The sequence below is a fragment of the Lissotriton vulgaris genome, chromosome 1_2, assembly GCF_964263255.1.
Source record: "Lissotriton vulgaris chromosome 1_2, aLisVul1.2, whole genome shotgun sequence".
NCBI lineage: Eukaryota > Metazoa > Chordata > Amphibia > Caudata > Salamandridae > Lissotriton > Lissotriton vulgaris.
The window spans coordinates 35,046,443-35,058,870 of NC_141686.1; the positions used below are offsets into that span (position 1 = coordinate 35,046,443).

At 46.0% G+C, this 12,428-nt stretch overlaps 1 protein-coding gene across 1 annotated transcript in view; it reads left to right on the forward strand.

Moving 5' to 3' along the window:
* Positions 1 to 10,260, forward strand: part of LOC147733878 (uncharacterized) — a 32,145-nt gene extending 21,885 nt beyond the window's left edge. The window contains exons 2-6 of the mRNA XM_086952457.1: positions 6,989 to 7,114; positions 8,064 to 8,175; positions 8,340 to 8,476; positions 8,739 to 8,985; positions 9,967 to 10,260. Of these exons, the coding sequence (XP_086808583.1) occupies positions 6,989 to 7,114; positions 8,064 to 8,175; positions 8,340 to 8,476; positions 8,739 to 8,985; positions 9,967 to 10,121 (777 nt within the window). The 3' untranslated portion in view covers positions 10,122 to 10,260. The remainder of the gene's footprint in view (positions 1 to 6,988; positions 7,115 to 8,063; positions 8,176 to 8,339; positions 8,477 to 8,738; positions 8,986 to 9,966) is intronic.
* Positions 10,261 to 12,428: the final 2,168 nt, after the last annotated feature.

Here is a 12,428-nt window from a genome sequence, read left to right on the forward strand (position 1 = left end):
CTCACTCTCAACCCTCACCCACCCTCAACCCCTCACCCACCCTCAACCCCTCACCCACCCTCAACCCCTCACCCACCCTCAACCCCTCACCCTCACCCTCAACCCCTCACCCTCAACCCCTCACCCTCAACCCCTCACCCTCAATCCCTCACCCACACTCACTCACACTCACCCACCCTCACTCACACTCACCCACCCTCACTCACCCTCACTCACCTTCACCCTCACTCACCCTCAACCCCTCACCCTCACTCACCCCCACTCACCCTCAACCTCACTCACCCTCACCCTCACCTTCACTCACCTCAACCCCTCACCCTCACTCACCCTCAACGCCTCACCCTCAATCACCCTCAACCCCTCACCCTCACCCACCTTCACTCACCCTCACTCACACTCACCCTCACTCACCCTCAACCCCTCATCCTCACTCACCCTCAACCCCTCACCCTCACTCACCCTCAACCCCTCACCCTCAACCCCTCACCCTCACTCACCCCCACTCACCCTCAACCCCACACCCCTCACCCCACCCCCACTCACCCTCAACCCCTCACCCTCACTCACCCTCAACCCCTCACCCACCCTCAACCCCTCACCCACCCTCAACCCCTCACCCACCCTCAACCCCTCACCCTCAACCCCTCACCCTCACCCCTCACCCTCACTCACCCTCACCCCTCACCCTCACTCACCCTCACTCACCCTCACTCACCCTCACTCACCCTCACTCACCCTCACTCACCCCCACTCACCCTCACTCACCCCCACTCACCCTCAACCCCTCACCCACCCTCAACCCCTCACCCACCCTCAACCCCTCACCCTCAACCCCTCACCCTCAACCCCTCACCCTCAACCCCTCACCCTCAACCCCTCACCCTCAACCCCTCAACCCCTCACCCTCAATCCCTCACCCACACTCACACTCACCCACCCTCACCCTCACTCACACTCACCCACCCTCACTCACCTTCACCCTCACTCACCCTCAACCCCTCACCCTCACTCACCCCCACTCCCCCTCAACCCCTCAACCTCCCTCACCTTCACTCACCCTCAACCCCTCACCCTCACTCACCCTCAACGCCTCACCCTCAATCACCCTCAACCCCTCACCCTCACCCACCTTCACTCACCCTCACTCACACTCACCCTCACTCACCCTCACCCACCCTCAACCCCTCATCCTCACTCACCCTCAACCCCTCACCCTCACTCACCCTCAACCCCTCACCCTCACTCACCCTCACTCACCCCCACTCACCCTCAACCCCTCACCCTCACTCACCCTCACTCACCCCCACTCACCCTCAACCCCTCACCCTCACTCACCCTCACTCACCCTCAACCCCTCACCCTCACTCACCCTCACACTCACTCTCAACCCCTCACACTCACTCTCAACCCCTCACCCACCCTCAACCCCTCACCCACCCTCAACCCCTCACCCTCAACCCCTCACCCTCAACCCCTCAACCCCTCACCCTCAACCCCTCACCCTCAACCCCTCACCCTCAACCCCTCACCCCCTCACCCTCAACGCCTCACCCTCAATCCCTCACCCACACTCACTCACACTCACCCACCCTCACCCTCACTCACACTCACCCACCCTCACTCACCCTCACTCACCCTCACTCACCCTCACTCACCTTCACCCTCACTCACCCTCAACCCCTCACCCTCACTCACCCCCACTCACCCTCAACCCCTCAACCTCAACCCCTCCCTCACCCTCACTCACCCTCAACCCCTCACCCTCACTCACCCTCAACCCCTCACCCTCACTCACCCTCAACCCCTCACCCTCAACCCCTCACCCTCACCCACACTCACCCACACTCACCCACACTCACCCACACTCACCCCCACTCACCCTCACTCACCCACACTCACCCCCACTCACCCTCACTCACACTCACCCACCCTCACTCACACTCACCCACCCTCACTCACTCACCCTCACCCACCCTCACTCACCCTCACCCACCCTCTCACCCTCACCCACCCTCACTCACCCTCACCCTCAACCCCTCACCCTCAACCCCTCACCCACCCTCAACCCCTCACCCTCACTCACCCTCAACCCCTCACCCTCAACCCCTCACTCACCCTCACCCTCAACCCCTCAGCCTCACCCTCACTCACCCTCACCCTCAACCCCTCAGCCTCACTCACCCTCAACCCCTCAGCCTCACCCTCACTCACCCTCAACCCCTCACCCTCACTCACCCTCAACCTCATGCTAAAGATTTACAAAAAAACCCATAAACAATTCTAAAAGCACTAACTCTAATGCTGCGAGACCTATTGCATTTCTAATGCTTGTTTTTTTTATCCCACTTAAAGCCCTGGTGATACGCATGACTTCTGACTGCCATTTAGTTCAGAAATGTAATCAGATCTGGGCCAGAATTGTTTCAGTTTACTTTTACTTTTAAAAGATAACAAATAATATGATTTAGCACGATTCAGCGTCTAAAACATATATTTACTTGAACTTTAAACACCATATTTTAATGTAACATGATATTTGTTGTATGTTGACATACAAAATATTTTTAAATTGTGCTCATGCACCGCTTTTACAGCTTGAGCCAACCCGTAGCTTTGGTCTTGCTATTAATTGGTACGATCGCCTACCTTTGCAGTGTATGAGGCAAGTTACGACATCGGGTGTCATTGCCAGTGCTTGTTGACTACACACACTATACTGTTTTGTAGTCCTTTCTCTATTTCCTGAACTACACAGTAGTGCCTCCTCTTCAGTGGCCGGAAGCGGAAGTTGAGGTGCAGGAACCGACTGGAAGCAGAGAAAGTTCTTCTTGTGTACCGTGTACAGATTCGAGGAGACCGTACTAGAGAGGCAAAGAAGAGATATTATGTCGGTATTTTAGCTATGGGGCATGGGGAAGAGGCAGCAAAGTGCTATGGGTTTGATTTTTGCCACTTTTTGCACTTTGGGGTCATCGGAAAACAATGTCCTTTGTTTCAAAGGCGGGAAGCCACCCGCCACTCTTTAATATTCGGCGCTAAAATGTAGCGCTTTGTTTGGGAGAGGTGGTGTAAGCAGGAGTCCAGCGCTCCTCTTTGCTTTAATTATTTTGTCGATCTTGTAAAAGTGTGAATGCAACTACGTAAGATTTAGATTGCATGAATGTGCTTGGCTCTTTGAGACACGGCGGCAAATGGGTTTGTCTGCAGAGTGTGGGCCAAGCAAGTGTCTGAGAAGAGCACACCAATGGAGCTGTCTGTTGGCTCGCTACCTGCGCAGGAGAGAGGGGGAATGCATTCTGGAAAAGTGTGTTGTATGAAAATTAAAACTGAGCCGCATGACTGATTGCAACCCCATCGAGTTTTGAGAACAGCACCTGAGCGCTAATCGGGGTAATCTCGTATCTGGTGGGGAGCCCACCTATGTCAGAGGTGGGGCGAGGGGAGATAGCAGATTGAAGCGATTTACTGCATAATATTGATCAGGGACCCTAAATTGTATTTGGTTGTATTAGTGTGTAATCTTACATTTTAGTAGCACTAAAGTACAGACCGCTTTCTTCGGACCAGATTCAGCTGTTTCTGTAACCAGGTCTCGGAATCTGCAGCCGGTTCAGTGCTGATTTGTTATGAAGTGCCCAGTCCCCTGAATGAGCATCGCAGATGAGGCTGCCATATCTTCAGGGAAGACCATGGTACTTTTCGTTTCCTGATGTCTGCATATTACAGCAGGTAGAAAGGCAATCGCTGGAAGCCATGAAGGCTATTTCTTTTGGTTAGTTATCCCTGATGCATTCAAATAGTGCCATCCAAACCTTTATTCATTAGTTTACGGTAGATTTTCTTGTACACTCAACTCGCAATGGGAATACGCTGTCAGAGCTTCGGGTTCTAGACTTAATTCTTCTGTAATGATACCCCTTCGTCATTATGACATTTTCAGAAACTCAAAGGTTCCGAAAGAAAGTACGCTTAAACATATATTTGGTCTGAATAGTATTTTGATTCATTATTGTAGATTAGAAAAAATACTGGAAAGGGGTTTATAAAGCAGGTTACTTTAAGGTAGGAAGCTCTCTTAAGTTACCATTAGGCAGTGGACTATCCGTTTACTTGTTTCTTCTGTAGACTACGGATCCTTGAACAAACAGACTTTGCTTTTTGCATTGCTTCACTTCAGAAACCTTTTTTGTAATGTCCTCTTTTCTCTTCACTGGACATCTCTTGTCTCTTTCATCTTGCAAACCTTTCTTGGGCAGTTAAAGGGCACATCTTTGGTGGTTTTTTAGAAAAATGTGCGCTCGTTCATCTTGCAGGCTTGTCTCCTTCTCCCTAGAGGAGAATGACCAACAAGAATGAGCACTTCCAGCATGACACCATGCAGCCATATGCCATCATTTGATGCATTGGACTGACCAGTCCTGTCTGTTGCGTATTGTGCCAGCTGGGCCATTTTTCACTGTTTCTGCTTCGATTTAGTCACGATGCTCGAAAGTGTTTCATTTGGCAGTAAAAGTGCCTGCTAACCAAGCGATGGCTATCTGGAAACCAAAGACACTCCTTCAGACTTTTTCCTCTCAATTCTGTCCTAACTGAGCAGGAGAGTTTGATGAGGTGCTGATTCCACTCCAGAACTCGTTTGTACACGCACTAATACCGCCATGAGTGTTCCTCCACGTGCTAAGGCACTCTCGCCTCATCTGGCTTTTAACTGTGGTTTGGAAGAGCACAGTTCCCAGGCATACCTTTTGTGCGGGCTAAGCTGTCAATGTGTTAGTTTGCCAAAGCTTCTCCTGCATTTGATATATGATCCTCTAGATACATATTTATTTTGCAACTATTAACAGTCTTTAAAGCAAGGTTAGATTTATGTTTTGCTATGTATGAAAGTCAAATTCCTTTTCTCCGTATTTTGCATCTTGTGTTCTTTGATAATTGCTATTGGTGATTTGTTTGTCCCTTATGCAAAGCATAAATGCAGAGGTAGGTCTTGTGGTTAACTTGTTTAACTAGAAATTACAGTTTGACTTGCCCAGTTGGCTAACATTGCATGTGAGAATAGATCAAGGGGTAGCAAGCGCTATATAAACAAGCACTGGCGTTGCCAATAGGTCTCGCAGTAGGAAAGTTGGAGCTATTACAATTGCAAATAACAATGCCTTTTATTTTTGTTTTTATTTTAAAAACATAAAGGGCTTTCTCATTTACAAAACCAATAGCTCCAACTTTCCTACTGCGAGACCTATTGTGCACTGCACAGTGTGGGTGAAAGTGGCACTGTGTGTGTGAGTGGCACTGTGTGTGTGAGTGGCGTTGCGTGTGTGAGTGGCGTTGCGTGTGTGAGTGGCGTTGCGTGTGTGAGTGGCGTTGCGTGTGTGAGTGGCGTTGCGTGTGTGAGTGGCGTTGCATGTGTGAGTGGCGTTGCATGTGTGAGTTGCGTGTGTGAGTGGCGTTGCGTGTGTGAGTGTCTCCCTGACTGACTCACTCGCTCTCTCTGACTGACCCACTCGCTCTCCCTGACTGACTCACTCGCTCTCTCTGACTGACTCACTCGCTCTCTCTGACTGACTCACTCGCTCTCTCTGACTGACTCACTCGCTCTCTCTGACTGACTCACTCGCTCTCTCTGACTGACTCACTCGCTCTCTCTGACTGACTCACTCGCTCGCTCTGACTGACTGACTCGCTCGCTCTGACTGACTCACTCGCTCGCTCTGACTGACTCACTCGCTCTCTCTGACTGACTCACTCGCTCTCTCTGACTGACTCACTCGCTCTCTCTGACTGACTCACTCGCTCTCTAACATTTTATTTGCAGCTTATTTGCATAAAGCAAATGTGCAAACGAAGAATATGTTCTGAACAGTAAAACACAGGGAGGTGGAGCGTCAACATAGGAAGGATGACTTGCACAGAACCCACTCCCTTCTCCTGTGAGATGCAGGCCTCGCTTCTGCCAATCAGATTTCTGTTGAGAAGGCTGCAGGCTCCTACTATACTAAGGCCAACAAAATGGCCCCTAATACCGATAGAGCGGAAACGACAGACTCTGGCCAAATCGGTATAAATAGAGATGTAGTAGAAACGCGGCTTGTGGTATTAGAGTGTGTGATAAAATTGATAACACAAGTTAAAACAAATGAGCACCTTTTAGCAGGCGAAGTTGCGGTTTAAAAGAGAATATTTGCTAGGGTACAGCCACTGCAGTTGACAAAAGACTTTCCTCCTGCCAAAGATGCTAGTCAGTTCTCGGCACTAAATTCAGGAACTGCTGGCACGTACTTCCGTTATCTGGCTTTTGCCAGGTCTCTAGAATAAGGCCTATGCAAACGTGAAAATGTATGCCTTCTGAAAATTAGTTAAAATTATATGAAATTTAATGAAATCCACTTATGTTGGTATCTTGCATGAAAATTGAATGTGTGGGTGGGCATAGCTCACGTTCAAAAGTCATGAGATACACTCGAGCTGCACACAAGAAAATGTCTCCTACGAGACGTTTTCTGCTTCAGTCAGTATAAACTGCGAGATTTTGTAGCCACAAAAATGGAGAGAATGTAGCAAATGTCATATAACCCGAAATTTGGAAATTTCACGAGCATTATAAAAAGTTTTCATGTGCCTTCCAGCAACAGAAGAGTACTGGAGCAGCATACAATTGGCTCTTCCCTCATTAATATTGATGAGGCCTTATGCATTCATGAGATACAATGTAACCTGTAAGAGAAGCAAAGCCTTTGCCGCCATCTCTGTCGTAGGTTGTAACTAGCTACATGATTTGGTGCAGTTTCCACATTTTTCTCTTTAGAGCTAGCCTGTGTTAAAAAGGAGAAACAAAAGAATAACCATTTCTCCACTCTCCTTGGATCAGATAAATCAGATAAGTACCTATGTCCTTCTAAATATGTATACCATCATCCTACCATATACCAGATAGACGAGGATTCTTTGGTTAAATATATCTTTCTTCTATCATTTGTATTCTGTACAGGACGAGAGTCCGAAGAACCTCTGGTGCGAAGAAACAGCTACACAAGCATGTACCTCTGGCGAGGGAACACAGAGGCGAAGGAACCCGGAAGAAGATATCAACGACCTGGGAGAGGAAGACCCGCGTGTCAGGGCTGGAACATGTCAGAGGTGTCCAATCAAGGATCCACAAATTCCTGACTGCAGGACAACAGGGCCCGAATAAGTAAGTCAACAACACACAGGGAGTGCAGGAAATGCTAGGCAGAGCTGTGACTTATGCAAAGCACATTCTTGTCCCGGACTTCCCAATTTATTCACACTTCACTCCACCCCGCTCCCTGTCTGCAAATGGAGAGGGTGCGACTTACAATGCCCCTACCCTGCTGTCCTTGAGTCTGAGTATGGAGTTCTGTGCCTGAGCCTTGTTCTATATAATGCCACTAATGGTGTGTGTTTAGGGCCTTGTTTTTTGTGAACCAGGTTTTCTGTAATTGATTATGGCAAACTTCAGAATTACTTCTTTTAGATGCTGAAAGGAGGATGTAGCGTGGATCCTTGTTCAACAAATTTGAAATGATTTAATAGTTGCAGTAAGGCAAGTTATGGAACAGATAGATGACTGGGATCCTGGAAAGCTACCACTCTACCCTGATAGTATGTCCAGAGGCTTATTTCTTTGAATGAGTGGTAAAGGGCCTCGGTGCCATAGTCATGCACCTGTAAAGGGCCAACATTGAATCAGTCAGCTGTTAAATGCCAAACTTGTCATTTGCCCAAGCTGGAAAAGAACACACATGGTATCTCTCTCCTGTCTCTAGATGTCTAAGACGTTTATTTCTGACCTGCACCATCCCTTGGTCATGTGAAAGCCACTGTAACGGTGGCTATGCATTGAGGATCAGTCTAACAAAAATGTTAGAACCCGTGCAGCGATAATCTTACCTTTCACATGCTACCTTGGCAAAAATATTAAAGTATGTCCATGTGCTTATATATAGTCTACACTGGGGTAAATTTTTTTTTTTTTTTTAAAGGTACATAGGAAATGGCATTTCCACTTGTATGACCTAATTATGATTTGCTTTCTCTCTAAGGAAATGGTATATAACTCCTTGTCCATAATTAATGAAAACAAAAGCTTTTCTGTTGGCCCTTGTTCCTGTCAGGGGTGTGTACGGTTACAAGCTGAAAACGAACACTTAAAAGGTGCGTGCTTCATATTCTACCTTTCCACGTAAACTGCAAAAAATTCCCATTAATAATCCTTTTTTTTTCCATCCAAACACATGCATTGCCAAAAAGTATGCTTGTTAAGTGTATATTGTATTTATTATCTGCTGCCTTTAACAAGTGTATTTATTTGATTATAGCACAGTTGCAAGGCACTTGCAATAGTGAGTTGGCTGTACAGTATTTGCAAGATCAGCTGTCTGCTTTGACCAATCCACGGAATGTAACAGATATAACATCCTCAAAAACATGCAGTCGATCATTCACTGTACAAAAGGTATACTTTTCTTTGCCACTCTTTTAACACAGTTAAAGTTTATATAGGACAAACCTTGTAGATTTCCTGCATGAGGACTTTGAAATCTTTCTGCTTGCAATGTTTTTAAGTATGGCTGATTTATACTCCTGGAGCTAACATAGCAAATATTACATTGTTAGCCATGTACCAGATGCCAAATCAAAAACCCGCAATCTATGCATATTTTTGAGATTGTAACCTAACATAATGACAAATAGTTAATAGTTGTGTTATTTTGCAGACTGATATGCAGCAGTTGGTAAAGGACTCAAACGATCCTTCACGGTTCAGAGATGTACTAGTTCCAAAGAGAAAATTGCACAAACTCTTGGAGGAAGCCAAGTCAGAGCGGGACAGTGCAGGTTTTCTTCTCAATGGCATCAGCGAAGTACTTATTTCTCCTAAAGAACTTGCATCTGCAAAAGGTGTAACGAAGGCTCGTGCTGGAACAGCAGTCCTTGACGAGGAGAAGGTTGATGCATTGTTTGGTAAGATATTACAAATGTTCAAATTAACATTCAGTCGAGCTGGGATTGTGACAATTCATTATACATTGTGTTGTATGTTTGCATATGTGAGGTTGTATCATAACTGAACGATGAGTCCATCATTGCTTAACAGCTGTCTGCAAAAGAACAATAAGAGCAATGGGGGTGCCTTGTAATTTCTTAACAGTTTGTGCTGATCTTGTGCTACAAATGGCAGCAAATCTGGCGCAAAGCCTTGAGTTGGGATTTCATTTGTAAATCTGTAGGTCCAGGTGTGAGGTTCTCAAACTGGATGAATGAGTGATAGCAAACTGCACTAACAAAATATACTGTGCTCTCAGCTTTTATTTAGACTGGATCAACTCCCTAATAATTAGATCAGTTGGTCCTGGTCCTAACACTTGGTAGTAAGCTCCTATTTTGATTTCTGGTCACTATGCTAGTTTCTTAGACGACTGTTTTCCAAATATGATAATTGCAAGTACAGTTCAGACTCACCCTGGCTGCCTCAATGATGGTTTTGTAAAGAAATCTGGCACTGATTACTTTCTGTTTGCAGAGGAAGCTTGCCCGCGTCTAGTGAACAGGACTATGGCCCATGCTTGTTTTAATGCATCTACATTTGTACAGTCTTTATCAAGTACCCCAGCATTTCAAAAGGGTGAAAGAGCCAGAGAAGACACACTGCTACTTGGGGCTAGAACTGTCATTGTGGACCTGGGGCTCATAGTTCATAAGGGAACTTTTTTTTTTCTTCAGCTTCTGGCCCCCTCTTCATCAATGCTTTGCTCTAAGCTGTGCCAAACTTTGACCAAGTGGCCTTAATGTTTCACTTAGGAACCATGTAACCCTAACCATATCTCATCTGGCAGACTGTATGAAATAATGGAATTGGAACTTTTGATAGGCAGCCCAGCCGTATTAAAAATCATAAAGAATGGTGGGAACATGATACTGATGTATGTTATTTTGTTTTTCCAGAGTTTATGAAGTCTGTGTGCAGTGCCAACGGCTGGTCATCACTGGACAACAGAAGTATGAGAAGGAAGCTGGCTATAAAAATTTGCAATGCCAGAAGAGGATTAAGAAAATCTCTGCATCTAGAATCAAACCATGAAGTTGCTGGTTTTCGTTGAGCTATTTCTTCTTGTTGCATTAGCCTGGCCTTTCTTCCCCGGATCTTATTTTTTTTCTGGATGTTTTCTCTTGTTTGGTATCCTGGCCCCTGTGGGGCCAAATATGTGCTTTAGATAAATAAAATTGCATTGAAACCTCCCTTTTGATAATTTGTTTCCTTTACCACTATTTTGGTTAGTGTTTTGCAAATGGTCACCATGTCAAACAGCGTCCGATAATGCTCTGTACCTCTAAATAAGGCAAATCCCAGTGAGTCAGGAGTATGGGAGTAGTGGCACATGTTAAGCTGATCTGAATGCAAAGGTATAACATTGCTGCAGGCCACTTCTTTTATATAAAGGTGCTTGTGGTATTTCTGCAGCACAAACATAGCCAAAAATAGCAACTTGTATTTTATACAAGTGTCTACCTCTCACTTTAGAGTTTAAAAAGTAATCTTTCCAATGCAGGACAAATAATCTGAGTATTAGGACCAGATTTAGAGACGTTTTGTGTCTGGTTTGCTTGAGTTTATAATGCAGACCTGATTCAAAATTTTCGGGATTTGCAAACAAGAGCAAATTGGTATTTGGTACAACACATCCGAAATGGGAAAAGTTTCACTTTTGTGTACACGTAGTATTTTTTGGGTAATGGAAGGGCACCCTTCCATTACAAAACCTAAACTAGACTCTCGCAGACAACATTGCATTATAGTACTGGTACTGGAAATGTCATGGGATCATCCCAGAGTAATTGACTTCCATCCTGAAGCGGTTATAGAATCATCCAGGGATAATCATCAGTCATCCTTAAATTGTCTAGAGCCCATCCAGGAGTCATTCTCACTCATCCTGATGTTGTCAGTTAGTATTCGTGGAGTTGTAAAAGGTAATCACTCCCTGTCAGTGGAAGTCATCGGAACACCATCCTAGCGTAGTTTTTGTGATTACAGTAAGAGTCATCAGAACACCATCCTAGCGTAGTTTTTGTGATTACAGTAATAGTCATCAGAACACCATCCTAGCGTAGTTTTTGTGATTACAGTAAGAGTCATCCCATTTAAATAATCAGCCCTGTGGGCAGACTTCAGGATGGCCTGGGATGACGTCCCCAGGAATGGCTGGCTGAAGCCATCCAATGACTTCAGAATCACTCCAGGATGATCTTCCTTTTTGACTAGGGCCCCTCTCTTTCAGAAATTGAAGTTGGACCAGGAGGTGATTGCAAGAGAGAGGCAGGGTAATCAAGAGAGAAACAGACCGAGACGAGAAACTACCGAGAAAGAAAACCGCATGAGCACCGAGAAGAGGGACACATCACACATGGGAAGCAGGAGGGACTTAGCTGGTGAGTGCTGCGTGCAGACCAGGACCCTGTTTGGAATTGTCTGCAAAGCCCCTGTGCACGTGGCACAGAGTGATTCATATTTGATTTTTATCACCTTACGGTAAATAGCTTCTAGCAATATATTTTATAGTATAGACGTGTGTCTTTTTTTTTCTGTGCAATGCTGTTAGTCCATTTTAATGACCCCGCTTCTGTCTATAAGACTAACGAGGAAGCCATGCTCACCTCTCCCTGCTGCCTGCCCCTGTAATGAGCCCCCCGGGTCAGCCGAGGTTACACGGATTGAAGGGCCTGCAGCCCAGGCCCTGTCACAAAGCATTTCTCAGATACCTTGGAGGTGGGAGGATGCTCTGTCAGGAGGGTTGGCAGGCTCCATGCTCTTATCTAGAGCTGAGGGTCTGAGAGTACATGCATACTTGGCATAATGAGGGATTGAAGGCTAGGCTAGATACTAGCAAGTACCTTACCCACCACACAAACACATAAGGTGGCCTTGAACTAGCTCATACACAAAAACGGAACACTCTTTCTCAAATAAATCCCAATTGAATCTACGCACACATATCTCCAACAAACGAAATTATTCCACACATTATATAACTCTCTATACTCTTGCTAAGGCCTCCCCTCATTTATGCCTTTTCTCTCATTTGACTGAGATCATTTTTTAATTACACACCATGGGGCCAATTCACAAGGGGCCTCCGCACTAGTGGTGGTGGTCCCGCAGTCAGAGGGGGGGGGGGGGGTTGGTGTTCCTGCCCTTATGGCGGGACCTCCACTCTGCAGTTATTTTTTTTTTATTTCTGTAATTTTTTATTGAAAAATAAAGCATATTTACATGGTACAGGGTGAATCACATGGGGGATAAAGTAAAGAAAGAAGCACAGGGGGGGGGGGGGTCAAGCAATTTAGCTCTTGATAGTCCATTATTCAGTTTGTTACATTTTCTTCTCGCCCAACTTGCACGTTTCCAT